The 22,232-nt window shown below is 36.2% G+C and overlaps 1 protein-coding gene across 5 annotated transcripts in view; it reads left to right on the top strand.

The window, feature by feature from the left end:
- The window catches only part of Pdzd8 (PDZ domain containing 8), a 110,432-nt gene that overhangs the window by 47,757 nt on the left and 40,443 nt on the right, over positions 1 to 22,232 (top strand). For 3 of the 5 annotated variants that reach the window (XM_081752861.1, XM_081752864.1, XM_081752862.1), the window contains exons 10-13: positions 4,484 to 4,812; positions 7,971 to 8,226; positions 12,244 to 12,489; positions 19,175 to 19,351. In XM_081752861.1, the coding sequence (XP_081608987.1) occupies positions 4,484 to 4,812; positions 7,971 to 8,226; positions 12,244 to 12,489; positions 19,175 to 19,351 (1,008 nt within the window). Of the gene's footprint in view, positions 1 to 4,483; positions 4,813 to 7,970; positions 8,227 to 12,243; positions 12,490 to 15,768; positions 15,881 to 19,174; positions 19,352 to 22,232 lie in introns of all 5 variants that reach the window. The other 2 variants (XR_014130755.1, XM_081752863.1) reach the window with 2 other exon arrangements.

Here is a 22,232-nt window from a genome sequence, read left to right as displayed (position 1 = left end):
ATGCGTTGTATTCCATAAAACTGTAAATATTTTGTTTTGAATGAAAAGGTTTACATTATCGACTCTCGAGAACAATACACAATAAAGTACATCGACATATTTAGGCTAAAATATTTCTACCGATCCTTCTTACAAGAAAAAGAGAAATAATTCAGGCTACCTCCCTAACTTTCTTGCTCCTATTTCGTAAGTAATGTCATACTGGAGTTGTTACTGAACTACTTATGTATAAGATATGGACAAAAATGCCTCAGTCGTTCTTGAGAAAATCTAAAAAGTGAAAAGGTATTCGATTTAGATTCTTTCAGGACAAATGACTTATTTCATGTTATAGGGCTATTAACAAAGCATTGATTTATGTATAATTCAGTCTGAACCACTTGAAATGAGGCATTTGAAAGTGGCAACACTATCAAACTAAAACGCATGTTGGCGCTAGTTGCCATGCCCTCTACATCACAAATGTCTGTCATTTAGTTTACCATGAGTCGTTGGCTAGTGCTCGTGCGTGTTCAAGCGATGGAAGCCTCTGTTCGCGAGAAGAGTGTAGTTTCTGTTCAGCGAGAGCTGCGACGTGAGCAGGGCCGGCACCTTAGTGTCCCGAACAGGAAAGCAATTACCAAGTGGGTGAAACAATGACACCAACAACACTGCTACACCAAACTACAACCTTAGGGCTGTAATGAGGAGTCTTACGGAGAATTTGAGGATTTGTGTCCTACCAATAATGAAAGTTCTATTTATTGACACACACATTCAGGTGGAAATTCGCCTCAGCAGACATCATAAGGTTGTCTAGAAAGTCTTCATCGCGATTCAGTTTGTCTAAAAACAGTTTCCAAAAGTCTTTTCTAAGCTTTTTGTCAACCAGCCATAGCTGTGGCACAGTCTGTATCTTATATGGATGATAGTGTAGGTCTTCTTTCAAAATGCGATGCACTGATGTATGAGACATATGCGGTGTTCTTGCATGGCGACGAGCTTATCTTTGCGGACCTTGCTGCAAAGTCTGTGATGTTTACCCCATAGGATGGTGATCCAAGTAGAGTAAGCATTACATTAGGTAGTCATTGATCGAATATTTCACCCGAGCGTTACCGACGAAACAAGTTATCACTAGAGTAATAACTTCCTTCACCGCTAACCACACATAGGCAAAAATTCAAACAACCACCTTAAACTTATGAATAGAATAAAACTTAAGCATCATTTGAACTGAAAAAGAACATAAAATAATGAAAATTCGTTGTTACCGATATGTTCCACCATGCACACCAAAATTGAAGAACACGAGGTGACAATTTCCGGGTCAGAATAACGCCAATGGTACGCACAAAATAGAGGTTATATTTAATCTTAAGTGTAATTCTTACATCTCCACAAGTGACATGGACAAATTATATCAATGGAAAATGTGAATGTCTCCTAAATACAAATGGATATGAAAAATTTTACATTTTTATATTAATTGTTTCCAGCAGTGAGTTGAAAATGCTTCTCTTCTCATAAAGTGTTGGCGCCGAATGCCAGCTACGTCACACAGCTCCCTCTTTGTTCCCGCTGCTCACGTGAGTCCTATCTACCAAAGCGACGTAAGCACAAGTAGGACTGTGATTGGCTGCTGTCGACTGCTTCGTCTGCCTCGTTGCTAATATATCCGTTGCAAGAACGTACAACGATTACTTACACTATACGTGGAAAAGTAACAGCCTTTAAAATAAACGGATTAAAGTGTCTGAGCTGGGCACACCAAAAATAATGCGCAAATAAGTTTATTACAAGTCTGGCGTACACGATCGATGTTTTCTGGTGTACAAACTGTCCCCGAAGGTTCTTCATGCATCTTGTCGACAACAGAATCAGTTTCTCCATTGTTTAACCCACCTGGTAATTGCTTTCCTGTTCGGGACACTAAAATGCCGGTCCTCCTCACGTCGCAGCTCCCGCTGAACAGCAATTATACTCTTCTCACGAACAAAGGTATTATTCACATGTCAGACCAAACATTATAGGAAGCGTCTATATTTTTTACTTTGTGCAAAGCATTAACAGCTTGTGTTTTGTCCCTTTGTAATGTAACTTTTTCCTGTTTTCTCATTCTGGTCTTGTGGATGAGCCAAGATTGTTTCCCAAGAAGTATCGACGTATTTTTTATGTTGTCTTTGAGAGTTGACAAGGTAAGCCTTTTTGGTTTTTAACTTTCCTGTGCTGAATCTGTCTTGAGTATTTTTGACACTAATTTCGGTTCCCTTCTTATCATATGATGGCATATATATTTTTAGTTTATGTGGATGGTAAATACAAAATTGGATTAATTGTATAATCCATGTTTTTAGCCATTAACAGGTTGACTGCCAAGGTGATTTGAGGGTGCTGCTCCCAGAAGGCCATAAATTTCTTCTTACCTTTGGCTCAATTGTGGATAGTCATGTCACCTTTTTTGTCCCGATATTTTGCTTCTCCCGAAAATGTACCAATGGGAGCCGAGCACCATATGTCATGCTCATGGTCTCACAGTAATTTGTGACAATGAGCATCATATATGGTGCTCATGGCCCCACAGAAAAATAAGGTGAGCACCACATATGATGCTCATGGCAGTCAACCTGTTAAGTGATACGGTTCAATAGTTCTGGTTTTGTAGAACACATTTTTAGAAACCTAATTCAAATTGCATTCCCGATGGCATGTCAAGAACGAAAATTATGCGCCCAAAAGAAATGAAGTCGAATCCGGGCCTTAAGTATTGACACATGCAGAGGCGGCTCTCAAGGGATGTCATAGTGGTTATGTTACAATTTATGTGTACAAGCTTGAAGAAAAAGACTTTTCCTAATGTCATACTTTTTGTATACAAAAAGTAGGACATTCAGGGTGTCTACTGATACTTCAAACAGTTGAAATACTGGAAATATTTAAAATGTATTGGAAATTATTGTTTAATACTGGAGAAATGCAAAAATTTCCTTTCAGACCCTTCAAGATGTTAGTCCCATCATCTGGGTGTAGGTAGTAATTGGGCTAACTATCCAACTACTGAAAACCAGCTAGTTCGAGAAAAAAAAAATGGATAGTGTTTATAATATAAAACTTTAATTTGGGCATCAATCAGCATTAGGCATGACGTTAAAAGACTTCCTCAGAGACACTTTATTCTGCGTTCTGGGGCTTTCCTGTTCGAGTTAACATTACTTCTTTTTCCATACTGACCTGGCTTTTCTTATTGACTTTGACTTTCATCTACTTTTAATACGGTGAACCAGGTGGGAAAGGGGTTAGCTGTAAGGGGTAAGTGAGGGGGGAAAAAAGAAAAAATTAGAGTAGATTAGGACAGGCATTCTGGGAGAAATAACCTCCAGAAAACATTTACTTTTCTGATTTGTGATTTTAACCTACTAGTTTATGTGCATTCTTTCTATTAGAATAGAGGCCGTGGTGGCTCACCTCTGGTGTGTGGGGTCCCTGGTTCGATTCCCGCTCAAGCCAACTAAACTTTGTGGTGGAAAACCGTGTGCGTGGGTTTTCTTGGGGTTCTCCCGTTTCCTCCCACTTTCTTCATTCCACTATTTCATTCATTTCTCATCATTACCGTCTCTTTTAGCCTAACCGGCATAACCGTGGGACGTAAAACTCAAAGATTGTTTCCCTGGTTCAGTACCAGCTCGCGCCAAGTGAGCTTTGTGATGGACAAACACCATGTGCATGGGTTTTGTCGGGGTTCTCCCGTTTCGTCCCGCTTTGTTCATTCCACCATTTTATTCATACCTCATAATCACCGTCTCCCCTAGCCTCAATGAATAATCATGGGACGTTAAACTAAATTTTTCATTTCATTTTCATCTTTTCTATTAGAATATTAAAGAAGAGTGTGCTTTTTCAACATATTTTAAAGGCTGCCAAACATTAGATCATTCAGTTGTATACGGCACTTGTTTTTTCAGTTTATCGTAGTATACTGGAAATTTGTGTAGCAGGACAATCAAAATATTTGAAATATCCAAGTCAACTCCAGTAGATACCCTGAACATTAGACAAGTTTCAACTTATAACTTTTATCGATAAGTTGTAACTTATACCGATTTGACTTCTCTCAAGAACCGCCACTGAACACAAAGGACAATGTGGGGCCTTTCCTCCATTAGAGAAGCTTTAATAAATAATATAAAAGCACGTTGAAATCGCTTTAGCTATCGCAGGGTGTCTATCAGTCACGAAAGTCATGAAAAAGTCACGAAATCAGATCAAAATTCACCACCAAAAATGTCTATGGTCGGGCTTCAGACGTTACCAAATCACAAGCAGAGTACGCTTCTGAATCCCATGCATGAAAATTCGGCCCTATTCGCACCCAAATTCGCTCTTGAGAATGTTACTAAATTTTATGGTTTGAGAAAGAAAAGGTCACGAAAAAGTCACGAAATTTCATTTTGGAATTTTAGTAGTACCCTGTATCGATGCTAATGATTGAAACTATTGTTTGCAGGACATGATATTCGACGAAACCTTTAGCTTCAAAGTCGACGAGAAGCTAAGATACCTGAACATCAGTGTGTGGAGCAAGCAGTCTGAGAGTGCAGTGAAAGAAGAGCTCACAACGAAAATGAATCTCAAAGTGCATAGACATAGTGACTCTGGATTGTGCGATCGACCAGGGTCCCCTAGGCTACCGCCAAAGCCGCCAGAGAAGGATATTTTGTTGGGTCATATCAGTATTCCGCTCGGGAAAATAGCTGTCGAGTGTTCAACAACGAATTTAGGGCATTATATTAAAAATTTCTATCTACTTCCTCCAGATCCGGAAGCTACTGCAAGGTAAGAGTGTGTAAAATTGAACATAACGTGATTTTGAATGATACTTGAGTATGTTGAGTTTTGTTTTAAAAATGATAGCTTTTGCGTCGCCAGAAGATTTTAAAGAATTTCTATAGAAGCAAATCATTTATTTACCACTACGCCCTATGATTTTTATTACCAACATGTAATCATTTAAAATTTCTCCGATGCTATTCTCATCTCCAGATAGCTAGAAAATCGAACTCTAGAATCCATTTTACATTTGCTTAAATATAATATACAAACATCAAGAAACTTCCCTTCCAATTGCGGGTTTTATAGGTAATTCTGTTAACTCCAATATATACAAATTCTGTACAAAAACTGAGTTTCTAAAAGATAACGAAAAATTCATTTAACTACGGAAGTATATGTTTCAGCGTTGCTGAATTTTAAACATGGAACCTGTGTAACGTACACTCATGTCCAAAATTATTGTCGCATGTCTATAAATATGTTGTTGTGTTAATATAATTTGATAACAAATTCGCCCAGTATTTCTTACAATGTTAGTATGTGTATAATCGGCAAAGACATGTATATGGTAAATTTCAAGTCAAAAGAGCAGTAAATAAGAACAATAAAACGAAAATAAAACTTTCTTGTCCATTTAACACCATTTACTCATTCTAATTTTCGTATTTATAATTCTTTTCCTATGAAATTTATTACAAATATAAATTTCCCAATTATACCCATAGTATCAGTATTAAAAGTACCCTGCAAAATCATTATCAAATTATATTCTTACAAGAAGACAGTTATAGATATGCGACAATCATTTTGGACATGAGTGTGTGTGTGTGTCTCTCTCTCTCTCTCTCTCTCTCTCTCTCTCTCTCTCTCTCTCTCTGCAATAGCGCTGTTCAATTCGCCCAGTTACAGCCTTAACTTGTCATAACTCGGGTTTTCAACATACACTTCAACGCCATGCACTCCTGTACGGCCTAGTAAGACGATTGAATTTTAGTGAGTAACATATTCGGCGCTACACCCTCTGATCTCTGTTTCCTGGCGCCTAACACCCCGAGTTACGACCTGCTCACACCTTCTTCCCATCCTTTCGACCATTTAAGAGGTTTTTTGTTGACGTATGAATATAGAAAACCCATGCTTCGTGCGTTCAATAAGCTCGATGAAATAGAACATTCGTTGTTAACCTGGTGCTGAACACACACCTCGAGCTTCGGCCTGTTAATACCTTCTTTCTTTGAGTATTTAAGAGGTCTCTTCTTGAGCTAAGAATAAATAGTTCTAGTCACTTCTATCTTTCGTGCGTTCAATAACCCGGTCATTCTATAATCGTTTTTAACCAACAAAACTGCCTGATCGTTCTAATAATACTCGTAGTTAAGCAACATAATTACCTGAATAATGTGATGTAAAGGCATTTCACGTGATAAGTTGCTAACACACATGAACTGCACTAAGTCATATTGACTTTTCATTTGTGTTACGTAGTTACATAATTTCGCTTCTCTTTGTATATAGAGTGGACCATTTATCTTAATACTCCCTTGTAACTGAGAATCGATCATTTTTATATATATCTCCCCCTCCCTTAAACTGCGGGTCTAATTTTAAATTTAAACGGCATCGGAAGTGTCACTGTTCATCTCAGCGACCCCGAAAACTAGAGATTCGACACTAATAATGGTCATTTTTAATCATTTTTAAATCTCTCCTCGCTCCCTCTCTCTAAGTTGCACCTTCAGAGTGGAATGATAAAAACCTGCAGGCCTAAACCTCATTTATGTGGCAAATTTGATCGACATAGGTTGGTGCAAAAGGTATGAAGTCATACACATAGTCACTTTCAGTTATGTCTATTGTTTGTATCATACTTAGAAAGAACGATCCATTGAAGTTTTATTGTACACGAAATCTCTCTGTGTATGATATGACTTCCATCTTAGGCTGTTAGACTTACTCGTCATTAGGAAGGGAATAAATTCGTATGTGAAAAGTATAAACTTAAATTTGTTCATTTAATTCGATCAAATGTTAGTTCATCAGTGCATCCCCAAATTCTTACTACTCTTGCACATGTATTGTTACGATCCCAAATAAGTATGGTGGAATGCTGGTCTCAAGCACTTATTATTATTATTATTTTTCGTCTCTTCTGATTTTTTTCTCATTATCTAGGAATGCTTAGAATACTCGAGTTTGGTAGAATAAAACATAAATTTATTTAGAATCAATCTCATGATGGGCGTTGTGAAGGTTGTATATGTTATTTTCTTTTGTTTTTGACAAATCAGCATCTGCTGTTTGAACTGTCTCGAATGTCGTGTTGTTTTCGAGCAATATTCGTTGTCTTTTTTCCCCTCTTTTTTTTTTTTTTTTTTTCTTTCTTGTATGCGTAGTAATGAATTCTTCTCTTGCTTTTATGTTAAAGGCCTCGTTTGCCAACGCTATTATGAATATGCTGAGTTGAAACTTCCTTTTGTGTGTATTAGCGGAAAATTCTGTTTCAATAACCACGGAGGTGTTTAGTGGCGTACATACGAGGGGGCAACTTCGTAGGCAATAGAATGGCAATGTAGCAAAATGACTAGTGAAAATCGGAATAACTTTATGGAGTGTATAGAACAGTTGAAAATTCCGTCTTATGAGTTTCATAAAATAGATTTATTTTTTAAACAATTAGATAACGCCGGAAGATATTAAGAAATCTACCAAATCCAATAACATATACAATCTTAACAGTTTTAGTATAGGGTTTGTATATAGTGGAATTAAAAGGTTTTAACAGTATTATGTGTAAAAAAAAAAAAAAAAATAAATAAATAAATAAATAAAAAAAAAAGTTGGAAGTGAACGGAAGTCAGTTGAATTTTCATACTAAAACACAAAGTGCTAAGAATAAATCAAAATAGATCAGTTTGGTATGTCATTCCGAGAACTTCTCAAATGATCTTTGTACTGAAGGTTATTTGCCTCATGTTTTTCTTTAGTATGTATAATTTATAAAATAATTTTGTTTGTCTAATTATTCGTAGAAAATAAGCTATTTATTAGAGAAAGTTTTTTGTATTGCCTTACAGAAAATTTGTTCTATTAATGTGCTAAGTTCTTACGATTTCAGCAGCTTTCCATTTTCCTAATATGTATTTCTCTGTCTTTAAAACTAGCCGGAACCATCCATTTGCATCGCATTCTGGATTCGAGCCAAATATGTGTTACGGAGATATTCTGCTATCTTTCCTATATAAGACAAACGAAGGCACGGCTCCGTCAATAAAAGACATTCTCCAATCAAAGGAGCCAATCATCGTTACTGATAGAGTGCAGGTTGATCGAAAGGAAACAACAGATACTGAAAAACAACACGATTTTATTAGGACGCATTTCCATCGAGCTACTCAATGTGAATTCTGTAGGAAAAAGGTAAATATTAACATGAGTAGTAAATACGGTAATGCTTTTCGTTTCAATCTACTGTTATTGGTAGAAAAGAATTTTAGTTATTTAATAATTAGTTGGATATTTATTTAAAGATATAATTCAATGCATATCTGTATAATTTGTTAGGGGCCGCGGTGGCTCAGTGGTAGAGCGTTCACCTCTGGTGCTTGGGGTCCCGGGTTCGATCCCAGCCCCCGCCAAGTGAACTTTGTGGTGGACAAACACCGTGTGCTGGACAAACACCGTGTGTGTGGGTTTCCTGAGGGTTCTCCCGTTTCCTCCCACTTTCTTCATTCCACCATTTCATTCATTACTCATCATCACCGTCTCCTTTTGCCTCACCGGCATAATCGTGGGACGTAAAACTCAAAGATTTCATTTCATTTCATTTTGAATAATTTGTTTTAAAATGTTCTTTACCCTCTATTTATACTAGAAGGTGTTGAAATCAGCCACTTCCGGTTTCAACGTTGATTCCTATAAAATAAAAACAATAATAGATAGCGAGAAGCGGTTTCCTGCAAGGAATCAAACGTCCTAAGAATGCATTCCAACTGCACTCGAATCTCTCTACTAAAATCGTAAGTGGTAGAAATCTACTAAGTCCTCCGGTTTCATAAACCAAATTCTCTCACGTGGTATACACCTAACACCTGTTACGGTTTTTATTGGTAAAAGGAACCAAATACAACTTTCTTACAAGGCTGTCTATAATCTTTATTATAAATTAACTAGAAATGTTACCGTTTCGGAAGTATATCACTTCCTTCTTCAGACTACTACTACAACTGAAATCATAAATAACATTACAGGAAATGATATAATGTTATTTATGATTTCAGTTGGAGTAGTAATCTGAAGAAGGAAGTGATATACTTCCGAAACTGTAACATTTCTAATCAATTTATAATAAAGATTATAGACAGCCTTGTAAGAAAGTTGTATTTAGTTTGTGTTTAAGATAAACACAAGGCCTTTTTTATCATAATATCCATAAAAGAAACCGATTCGGACAGAACGTTTTGTGGTGTTTTCTCAAATAGGCATAATTTCCAATTGAAAAGTTGAATTTCAACTAAACGAATATAACAAGTTTTATTCAATATTGAACAAATGAAAAATTTAACAAACAAGGAAATAAATGTTATTCTCAGTTTCAAGACTTTTGAAATGACTATCCACAAATGTCTTTTCATATGGGCTAGTTTTCAAACAGGAGCATCCAAAATTAAAAACACTATTTGCGCAATTAATATAAAGCTTCATGGTTCATGGTAGTATTATAAAGAATACATACATACCAAAGTTCCTTTCTGTCTCAAAAGCAAGCGTTTTCACCTTGAATTTCATTTAATTCCACACACATAGTAAACTTAATTCAACCACTGTCACTTTCAGCATACACTGCACTCTTATTTTCTGTTTATAATTCACTAATTGGCAAAAATAATTTAATTTTTACATGCTCCTTTTGTTAAGATACTACATTCAAGTACTTAGATGTAGTATACGTTATCTTTTCCACATGAATCACGCATGGAAGCCAGGCACTCATCCACGAAAGTTCATAGCTGGCACCACCTCTCAAGCATCAATCATATGATAGAGGTTACCAGGTACCATACACCTATAGGAACAGCTGTTATTATAGCAGTAGGTTTAAGCTACTGAATTTTTTTCTGAACAAAAAAATAAATAAAAAAAAAAAAACGCCACTACTTGTGTATCTATTTATTATTAATGTGCTCGATCTTCAAGTATACTTCTTATTTTGTGCTAGTCCACAATGTATTATAAATTGACCGCCACTATTCTAAGGCAATCACATACTATGCTGAGCGATTTTTCACAACGCTTACGGCCTAGTTGAATTGCGAAACTTTTCGTACGTATCAGGACAATGATTTTCTTTTCATAGTTAATCTAATGTTGACTTCCATCCTGATTATATTGAATCTTCTTAGCAAAATTCGGAATTTGAATATTTGACCATCCCTTATTAATAATAGGAGGAAACAACCGATTTAAACGTATTTTTACTTACTTTAAATCACTTGTTTTCCACTTTCATTAATATACCGGGTGATTCAATAAGAACGTACCAAGCCTATATCGCAGCGAATATGCACGTAGAGCCTTCAAACAAAAAATTGCATTACCAAATCGTATGTGTAGAATGCAATAAAAATAGTAGCGACACCAGTGGCGTATCGTGAATATCTCCAACGGGGGTCATCTGCAAAATTTGACATGGAAACAGAAATTGGTTGTGCCTCCATTGAAACTAGCGCACAATGGGAGAAACGTCAAGAGGAAACACGTTGGCATATTTCTTCCTTGTTGGCAGCAACACAGTCGCTTTACTAGGTGAAAGTCAGATGGTGCGAGGGTGTTTCCTCTTGACGTTTCGCCCATTGTGCGCTAGTTTCAATGGAGGCACAACCAACCCCTGTTTCGATGTCAAATTTTGCAGATGACCTCCGGTGGAGATATTCACTATACGCCACTGGTGTCGCTACTATTTTTATTGCATTTTACACATATGATTTGGTGATGCAATTTTTTGTTTGAAGGCTCTACGTGCAGTATTAGCTGCGATATAGGCCTGGTACGTTCTTATTGAATCACCCGGTATATGAAATTACAACTGTCAAAAAGTGTTCTTAATATATGGACAACTGAATTGTCCAAGCACAGCAACTAGATTGTGGTACAAGCCATGTGATCTTAGTGGAGAGCACCGACTGCAAGAGTGAGATAATATTTGGCTGTTCTGGGAAGCAGACTGGGTGACATACATGTAGTGGCTTACGCATCAGCACTATATGCCGAAGATCCCGGGTTCGAGTCCCAATCCGATCAGTCACTTTCTCACTCTTTTTATGTTATTTGACCATCCTGTTACTCTTTGTCTTGTGCATTTTAAACATAATCATGATGCTTCATGATAAGGTAAGGTTTTCATGCTTTTATAATGCATAGTTTTATGAATACTTCTGACACGTTCATCCGATCCACAGTACCTTGATTTTGTTTTTAATCGAGTTACTTCATTTTTTATGCTTGATCTTCTAATTTCTGTACCAAATTAATAACTTAACTCTTTCTAAAAGACTGAAATCTTCCAAAACTTGTCAATCGTGAAAATTCACTAATTGAAGTTACTGAGAAAAAATTCTCAATATAGAAGTAAACTTATGTGAACAACTACTATTATTCAAAACATAGTTTCCATAAGACACAGAGTTGCTAGTCACTAAAGATTGTAAATTCCAGGAAGTATGAAAAATTACTGAAAAAAAAACTTACGTGACAATATCTTTTTTATATATATATTTATTTATTTAGTGCTAGTGCTTATGGATCCAGAGTAATGATTAGTAATTTATTGTCGTGTTATTAAGCATGATAATATAACCGCACGTTTTGTCACGTGAACCAGTATTTTCTGATTAATTTAAGGCACTTTACTTCTGATAAACTTGGATTCATTATTCGATTTGAATTTATTATTAGAACTAAAGAACCTGAACTTAATCAGGATAGTTGTTCACGTGACAAAAATTGGGATTATACTATCATAGATCTGTAAGCATTAGCGTGAAAAAATGTCTCTATACTCGACATGCAAAAATTTCTTTGCGATTTTTCGTAATTCTTAAAATTTACTAGATTTATTGACTGGCAACTGTGAATCATTATGGAAACTAGGTTTTGAATAGTAATGGTCGTTTATAAGGTTACATATCTGTTGTATATTTTTCTCAGTAACTCCCATTAGAGAATTTCAGTGGCAAATTCTGGAAATTTTTGTTTTACGAGGAGTTAAGTTATTAATTTTGTGTAAAAATGTGAGAATCAAGTACTTAAAAACTAAATAACTCTATTAGAAACCTGAAGGTGCTGTTGTCCGGATGAAGATGTCAAAAAATGGGTAAGACGTGAAATGTCGTATAAATGAAGGTTTAGTTTCATATTTCTTCCTTTCTTTTTAACCAGATTTGGTTGAAGGATGCTGTACAGTGTAGAAACTGCGCAATGACATGCCATAAAAAGTGTATTTTGAAGTGTCAATCGGGTACTATTTGCACCCCAAGTGGAGTAAAGAAGAAACAATCACAGGACGAGATCACTCGCACACCCGAAATCATCACGACGTCACCCGATGGCCAGTTGGAAGATGGCGACCTTGGAAGCTCCGAAACGATTTCAGGGGATGGAAAACAGAATAGTACAAACCCTCAGGTAACAATGCGCAGGTGCATTGTTGTGGTCCGTACAGGTCTTCCGCATGCTTCTTATTATTAATTTTAATTAATTGTATCTCATAACTGCATAATTTTTGTGTGACCAATATTTGCTTAGTAAAATTAGTGAGGTTTGGAATAAGCATGGTGAGCTTCTAGGAATGAAAGGGGAATTGAATGCAATTTAAAGTTGATGATGATTATGAAAATTGAAACAACGGAAAGAGTGAATTCCATAGAATGAAAAGTTGCCTACATTGACGACTATTTTTTATGATGGGAGTGAAATGCTGAGTCTGAGAGAGCATGGGCTTAACCAAGAAGCTCTAATTACATTTGGAGGAACAGTATTAATCGTGCATGCCTTGAAGAAAGGTCAAACTACGAAATGTATTGATGTCTTCTAACTTTCGTAGAGTTTGTGTTTCTGTTTATTTGCAAACGTTTTCAAATAACGTAACGAATATTTTTCTTTTTACTTGTGACTTATCTTTGAATAGTAAAACATTCCTGTATTTTTTTACTGGATATATATATTCCGTGAAATACATGAAGTACGGACGTATACGCGTAAAATTTCATGCTTATAATTGAGATATTTACGTTACCTTTGTCAAAACTACTACTATTTTTTCGCAAAGGGTCTCAAAACTTACCAAGAAAAATACATGCTAGGTATAATTACTTTTAATTATTTGAATATGTGTATAATTAAACAAAGGAATCAGACCGTAATTAGTAATTATACAGGCGTGAAACACACTGAAAAAGCTAAGTGAAGGTATTTAGCTTTCAAGAATGAAAGTTTCGTCGTCAGAGCTAGTAAAGAGTGAAGAAAAAAGACTTAAAAAAAGAAAGAAAAGAAAAGGAGGTTGTGTGCCACTATAGGTTATATTGGCTTTTGTGCTCTAAATGTGAGTACTTGAGTAAAATTGCCAATATTTCCGAATAGGATTAAGATTGACAGCTCAGTTATGTCTTCTGTCATAAGACTTAATAGTTTGCGTCTTCACGTGAGATATAATAAATAGTTGGAATACTCTCGGCGTGATCCTGCGGATTAATCATGAACACAAGAAGAGATCAGCCTAGAATAGGGTTACTCGAAAAGCGCTCCAGTTTTGTTACATCAAATTATGAACTTTATTTTTTCAAAACACACTAGCAAAACTCATAAACATGTTCATCACTCATTCCAGTTTCAAGTATGGTGAATGACGTCGAGCATATCATCTCCTCTACTGCGCTGGCATGCAATAACTCTCTTCGTGAAATTCGCTATGACTGGCTGACTAACAGCCACATTGTCACGAACTACCACAATGTTTTGCTCAGAACGACCACTACGACGACGCCCAGGACTTTTAATGTTCACTGTTGAACCCGTTTCAATGAACTTTTTCGTAAGTCTGCGAACTGCTGATTCATTCGGTGCCTCGTTTCGCCCTAGAACCGCGCGAAATCGCCTGACAGTTCCTGCATAACTTTCTCCGTCAGAATTAACACACGTTGTGCTATAGCAAACTGCTCAATGACTAGACACAGACTGAAGAAATGTGAGAAATTCAGACTAGAGCGACAATCGGAATATGTTTGTGGGTAGAGTAACAATACAAAACAATGTCGGCAACCGAGAAACAAAAATTTGCCAGACGATCCAAAACCGATGCGTGTTTTGAATAACCCTTTAGCACTTGAGCAAGGGGTAGCAAATAGGCAGTTATCCCTTCTCACTAATTTGTGAAGAATAATTCTTCTTATCATGGAGAAAAAAAAAAAATATCAAGTGCTGTGTGTAAAATCATAAACATACTGATGATGAACTTCGTCCCCGTCCTTTCCTCGGGACTTGGTTGCGGGACCATAAGTCAGCTTAGCAGATTGAAACTCTGTTGATAACCTTCTTTAGATATCCTCAAAAGTAAATCAAATGACCTTTTTTTCTGCATATTGTTCTGAAAGCAATCATAACTAAGGTATTAAAGTGCCCTTGGCGGGAACGATACACCTATGAATTCCTTTATGCAGGGAACTAATGAAACGGATACGGGTTCATTAATTTCGTAGTAATTGTAATTGTACTAACTTTTTACCGATTCTCTGCACACTTGAGTCTATTTGACGATTTATTCCCTTCATCTGAAATAGAGTCGAAGCTTTAAGCACATATTTCCATGTTCAGATGTAAGGTGTGTTCCATAAATATTATTATGTAAAAAATTGATCGATACCACACTTGTTATGTTCAGTTTGTTTTACTTCCCGTTCTCATTACGAACAAAGGCAGAATATCAATATCTCTATGGATTAAGGTGAAACGAATAGTGAGAGCTTTAAACTAATCGATAATAGGTCACACTGGTACTCTTTATTGATTAGCGTACTAAGCACTTAATGGATACAGTATATATACGATGTTGCTGTTAGTAGTTTTTACCGTTATGAAATTTAAAATTATTCTGTGCATTATTCTATTCAATTTTTATTCAAGCTGGTAAGAATATAGACGTTTAACAAAATAATTTTCCTTCATATAATGAGAATATCACTGTAATTACTGTGGCATTCGCAATGGTTTACAGATAGTTTTCAAACATTGCAGATTTATTTTTTTTTAAAAAAGTATCTAAAACCTTGGTCATTGGTGCCCGTAAGTCGCTTAGTAGAAATACGTGTAAATACATACGCGAAATAAATTCGTAAAAATAACTATGTATTTTACTTTATTAAGACACATTTTCTGTATAAAGAGTTTCTTTGTTTTCCTTTAAATAATTTGAAATTGAATCCTCTTTGATCCTTGCAGGAATCTTAAATATGATTCTGTTGATTCTATGCAGTTTAAAAAATCGGGAATGTTTTATGGTATTTAGAAGCTGAAAATTTAATTTCCCTTAGTTTTGGTGGAGAATCTATTTCTTTTACATCGCGATTTTTCTTTTAGGCAAGTGCGAAGAAAGAAAGAAGCTCATGATGTGTAATCCGTGCTTGATTTTCATATTTATAAACTAATTGTGTAGATATTTTTAGATTTATTTTAACGAAAGAACCACCAGTGCAGTTAGTTGATTAATATTTTTTTGTGTTTGACTTTAATTTAAATTAATAGCACTAGTTTAGTTGAGTTTTAAATTAATTAGAATGATTCTTTTGTAGTCATTTAGTATTTTGCTTTAGTTCCTGGTGGTTCATAACCTTTTTTTAAAAACAAACCTTTAGAGAGTTGTGAGAATACAGAGTGTTCCCAACAGTGATTGTCTTATTTATTGATTTACAGAAACAAAACTATTGAACATCTCAGTTAAATGAATATATAGTCGAATGATCAGGTAGTGATACTAGATTCGCTGTTGAATGTTTTGGAGAGAATATGTCAGATAAGCAATGTGGTAAGTGACAGGGATATGGGTAGTAGAGTAGCAAATTTTGGTAGTGTAACGGAGGTTACAAGGCAACTGTAGCATTTCAATCTGTAGTTTAACCCTGAATTTAAACTCCTTAGAACGGACAAGTCACTTTTCATAGGAATAACTTAGAAATGTTACGATGGGTAGGATGTAAACTTAGAAATGTTACGACGGGTAGGATGTAAATAGAAAAAACAGAAGAGTTTCTTTGATTTCTAACTAGAACTACAACGTACTGGAATTAAAATTTGGACGACTCCGAAAAAGAAACGTAATGAACATTTCTGAATTTAGAAACGCCCGTAGTTAAAGAAAGAGAGCGAGTAAGATTGATTTAGTGCAAATAAGTCATTGAGTGAATAGTTACTTAAGTATGCTTGAATGAATAAGAGGCTTACTTGAATTACTATGAGTGAATGAATAAGTAAGAATGATTGAGTGAGTGAGAGGCTTGCTTGAATTGCTATAAGTGATTGAATAAGTAAGAATGATTGAGTGAGTGAGAGGCTTACTTGAATTACTATGAGTGATTGAATAAGTATGAATGGTTAGTTGAATGAGGGGCTTGCTTGAATTACCTATCCTATGAATGATTGAATAAGGAAAAATGATTGAATGAGTGAGAGGCTTACTTGAATTGCTATGAGTGATTGAATAAGTAAGAATGACTGAGTGAGTGAGAGGCTTACTTGAATTACTATGAGTGATTGAATAAGTAGGAATGATTGGTTGAATAAGGGGCTTGCTTGAATTACTATGAATGATTGAGTGAGTGAGAGGCTTGCTTGAATTGCTATGAGTGATTGAATAAGTAAGAGTGATAGTGAGAGAGATTGAAAGGTAAAATGAAATTTTTCAGCTTTACCTCCCCTGCTTATGCCCTGTAATCTAAAGAAGATAGATGATTGATTTAACTGAGCGCTCGTAAAATAATTGGTGGAATAAGAATGTGGGAGAACTAAAAAAAAACACGAACACGATATTGTACAACACAAACTCGCGTGGCCTGGGATTGAAACAGGAACCCTTCACATCTGAGATGAGCGCTTTTCTACTGAGGCATCATGCTCCCCTGTGAGCGAGATTGAGTGAGTGGTTCAGTAGCAACGATTGAGTTAATGAAAGTGAATGAATGAGTGAGAAAGAGTAGGGTGAATGATTGAGTATGATTAAGTAAGGGTAGTGAAAAAGAAAACAAACGAATCCTTCCTAGTAAATTTAGCAAATCCTTAACTTAGAATATGCCTGAAACGTTCGAGCGAAGATTTCCCTTGTGAAATGAGTAAGACGAGTAGGAGGCAGACTCAAGAAAATCTCTCCTGATTTTTGAGTCATAGCGGAATAAACTCATGTTTAGTAGTGGAAAAAAAATATTTTTCTAAGTTGATTAAACAAGCGATATGTCCAGTACAGTTTTCTATATCTTAAATGGGAAAATAACTTGATATTTAAGATAGTATGGCTTTACAATTGTTGAGGTCCTGGAAATTTTGCTTCATTCTCAAAGTCCTTAAAACTCATAAATTCAGCCGGGGCTAGTGGTGTGTAATTCTCCTATGTTGAAGGCAAGATATTGTGATGAGACACAGTCTATACTGTGAGAGCTGGCCCATGTTAATAGTAGGCCCTGTCGCTCGTTGCTGGATAAGAACGCAGAACACAAAAGCTGAAGGAGCTCCCTCGCGGCTATATGGTTAGCGTACGCGCCTTTGGCGCAGGAGACCCAGGTTCAGTTCCGGTGGGAGCTCCTTTGTGGTGGACAAACACCGTGTGCGTGGGTTTTCTCGGGGTTCTCCCATTTCCTCCCACTTTCTTCATTCCACCATTTCATTCATTACTCATCATCACCGTCTCCTTTAGCCTAGCCGGCATAACCGTGGGACGTAAAACTCAAAGATTTCATTTCATTTCATTTTCCGGTGGGAGCTCATGTGATACAGAAACTCAACTCAACTGATAAGTTTCTTAATGAGCCCTGAAAGCCATGGGAATTTATTGTTGAAAGTATACAGAATCAAGAATTTATCAAAGATCGAGAAACGTTTCTGAAAGTATGTTTTAACAGTAGACAAAATATCTTTCTCAATGAATTATCAAAATAAAACTTCTATTGCATCTAGTGCTCTACGAACTTTTTGATTGAATTAGCAGCATGTTATACAAGGTATTACAAAATGTTTCACAATATTTTGGGACAGATTCCTCACTTCAAAATAAGAAAAAAAGTTCATATGGATCTGTGCTCAAAAGTGGATAGTTTCGGAGTTATAGGGTGCCGAAAATGAGAACTTAAAAATTTGATAGCTCCACTACTATGGGACCTACCGTAGTCGGGTCAAGACATCACTAAGGAACTGGTATGTGAACTACCCATATATCCATATTTAAGAATGCTCCAGTATTTGCACACCAATTTTTAGAGAGGTAGGTGGAGAGTAATCAAGTACTCCCAAACAGCCTGTCTAAAAATGATTGTCCAAGTAACGGAAGTTCTGGAAGATGGCTATTTGTGTAGTTCACATACTAGTTCCTCAGTGATGCCTTGATCCGAGTGGAACAATGGGTCTTTAAAATTCATTTTTTTACATTTTCGGCACCCTATAACTACGAAACGATGCACTTCCGACCACAGGTTCATTTGAACTTTTTTTTTTCTTATTTTGGTGTGAAAATCTGTTCCCAAAATATTGTGACCAATTTTTGTAACCCCCTGTATAGAGTTGCTAAAAATGTAGGTTGTTTTGCTAATCAAGTGGGCCAGTTCGCCTTTCTTATATTAGCACCTAATTTAAACCATCTATTTCGTTACAGTGTATTGTAGTATTTTCAAAAAAATAATTAAACCAATGAACTATTATTGTCTTATACTTTTTGGATTTATAGAAAGTTGTGTCTTAGTGGGAAGTACTATAAATAGGCTGATTTGCTTTCCAGTTTCATATCATTCAGTTACCTCTTACTAAAGTTAATAAGTCATGCCTTAATAAGACGCTAGAATTTAGATCCAGCTTATTCATAGTGTTAAAATGGGTTTCCGTAAGTAAGGATTTGATAATTCAAATCTTTACCAGTATAACTGAATATAATTCGTAAAAGATTTTTGATATGATCTTTATTAACTTTTTTTTTCATGATGTTCAATGGTTTCGTTCTATTCTTGTAACAAGCTAAACGATGAAATTAGACAATTATGTTGACGGAACACTCTGTTGTTTAGCTATCCATAAAAACAGTAGAACCTTGTACTAAAACCAACTCCCCCCCTGCTGTTGACAGAGTCATCGAAGAGGATTGAGCAGTCTTCTAGCGTCCGTTGCTAATGCAGCCCAATCCCGTGGCCTCAAACGGGTGGGGTCAGCCAACAATCTCGCTCCTCCGGCTTTACAAAATCAAACTAATATGTCACGAAGTCTCCCACCCTCCCCACAGCGTTCGCCGTCTACTAGCCGAAAGGTAAATCGATAGTTTTTCTACATGTTATGAGTAAAAAATGCAAAGCAACATCAAAAGAAACGCATAAGTGATATTGAGTTTTTCTCATTGTTGAGACCCTTTCTTTATCCTTCGATTCACATGACTTAGAAATGTTTAGAGGAGTCTTAGAAAAGTTGTTATTTAAAACACATTGTTTTAAAAAATTAAATGTTTGCTTAACTTCGCCTCTGGATCTATCCATGCATGTTGTATAGTAGTGGTTAGAACTTAATAAAAGAACGTGTTCGCTTTAAGTAGCATTCCCTTTGTCATCTCTTTAACGCACTAAAATTTTCTCCTTTCTGCTTTATAATACTTCGCTTTGTTTAGACCATTTTGCGTACGTTCATGTAGGAACTAGATTACTTTCCCGTCACTGTTATCTTGCGTGTAGTGTCAGAACCCATAATCTTCAGCTTACACCAATCTATCTTCGCTGTTCACCTTATTGTACGCAAAATTGCACCAACTGTGACCACTCTTTTTACGTTTCTACGTATTTTTGTTTCGCTATCGTATCGTATTCGTTAAATATTTAATAATATTCTATGTTTAGTACAGAATTGGCTTCCAATAGTTAAGAAAATTATGTTTGTCTATGTCCTTTATACCGTCCGAGTCTCACTATAAACACGAAACAATACTGATTAATACATACACACAAACCTACATGGACAATAGTCGGATTAGCGGTCCCGGGTTCGATTCCTGGTGGGGACACTCGGTCGAAAAAGTGTAACAGCTTTTTCAGGCTAGCCATCTTGAATAAGATTTTTCCTGGGTTTCCCTCATTTACACTAGGCAAATGCCAGGATGGTACCTAACGTATAGGTCCCAGGCCGCTTCCTTCCTTCCCCAATCCTTTGTTCCTTCCCTTTCATCGGATAGTGTGCTCGCCGAGGGACATCATCCCTCATATATGTGACGGGCTATATGGCCTTAGATGCCGACAGCCCAGAAATCTAATTCCTAATCTTAATAGCAGAGTTAAGAAACACTCGCTCTAGATGTGCGATGGTGTCGTATTCGCTTTCCTATAGCAACCCAATCTCACTTAAACTGCAAGCAATAATCCTTGGAATTAGGAATGAGCAACTGTAGGTTAATAATTAAAAGATATTACTTTATAATTTGGAGGTTCCGTGTTCGAATCCCGTGCTGGTCATCTTAACAGATTTGTTCAGATTTTTCCTCAGTTTTGCTAGACGAATAACGTGATGGTATCTTTAATTATAGCCTTAAGTCGACTTCCTTTCCCACTGTTTTTAGTGTTTTTGATTATTTAATATTCCCGTGTCTTGGAGACTATACCTGGAATATCAGTACATGAATAAATAAATAAATAAATAAATAAAGTAGAAAGATGCATACCGTAACATAATGTTTCACAGAGAAATTTTACATTTTGTATTAATAAAAAATATCTTCAAATAATACTCACAATATTGTAATATATTTTTCTGTCTGCTAGCAGTACAACACCTTCAGTAATAATCCAAGAACTGATTTGCATTCACACTTAATGAAGATCCCGGATTCGATTCCCAGTGGAAGCACTCGGTCGAAAAAATGTAAAAGATTTTTCAGGCTAGCCATCCTGAATGGAGTTTTCCTGATTCACACCAGGCAAATGCCGAGGTGGTATCTCACATATAGGCTCCAGGCCGCTTATTTTCTTCCCCAGTCCTTCCTTCCTTCCTTCCCTTTCCTCGGATAATGTGCTCGCCGAGGGACGTCATCCCTCAAATGTGACGGACTAAATGGCCATAGATGCCGGTAGCCCAGAAATCTAATTCATAAATCACACTTAATGAACGTTTTTTGTCAACTCATTGTTCCACAAGGACTGGCTGATTCTTTGGCTTGCAGAATCTTTAGGTTGAGCGTCTCAGAAACAAAGCTGGTCAGTGGATGTGTGTCAGCTCAGTCTGACTGAATTATTATATTAGAATGTAAACCACGCACTACCATTTTTCCATTTCTCTCTTACGTTTAAGTGTTTCAGGCTGCACGTAACGTGCCAACAGACTGTGAAATTTGTTCTCTTAAAAATTAATTCTGTAAATCATATTTTCTCTTTATGAAAAAATATTTTTGTTACCAAAATAAATTCATTTTTACAAAACGAGTTTTGTACCTATATTATCCGACGTTCCGAGAAGGCACCCTCTTCAACATTGGAAGAAACAGGGAAAACATACTAGTTACGAACAAAGCCCAAGGTAATATAAGTTTATCACAGTTCGACACACAGTATATATAGAGAATGTTTTAAGTAGGAATTGTCAATTACGAAAGAATTACATTATTAGTTATTTATTTATTTATTAGTAACGAAGAACCAGACACAGCTGCGTAAGTCATTGTTCAATAGGAAGCACTAACAACGAGAGAATGAAAGAATTTCTAGAAGGAAGTTGGTCAAGATCTATATCTAAAGATATCATTCAAGTGTTCACCTCATGGGACTGTGCAAGAACCTGTCAGGAGGGCAGGTAGCGAGATTGCAACGTGGGTACCTCCCGATTGTGAAATAAAAATGCTACGTAAGTTACATATCGTAATGTTTCACTTTTCACAAACGTTTGCGAATATGATTCTGAAATGAAGTCTTCCGGTTTAATATTCCATAATTATAACTTTTTAGACTGAGAGAGATGGATGATTAACGCAAGTGAATGATGATGGATTAAATTGGTGGAATGAAATATAGGAGGAAACGGGAGTACTCCGAGAAAACCCACGGACACGAGGTTGTCCACCACAAACTAACTTGGTCGGGGATCGCGCCAGAGGTAAAAGTTCTAACGAACTTGGTTCTATCATTTAGTAACTTATAAGAATACTAGAAGGTTACCAG

The sequence above is a fragment of the Thermobia domestica genome, chromosome 3 (assembly GCF_964235325.1).
Source record: "Thermobia domestica chromosome 3, izTheDome1.hap1.1, whole genome shotgun sequence".
Taxonomy (NCBI): domain Eukaryota; kingdom Metazoa; phylum Arthropoda; class Insecta; order Zygentoma; family Lepismatidae; genus Thermobia; species Thermobia domestica.
Note: the sequence above shows the minus strand (reverse complement) of the source record. Positions and strands in the feature narration are given on the sequence as shown.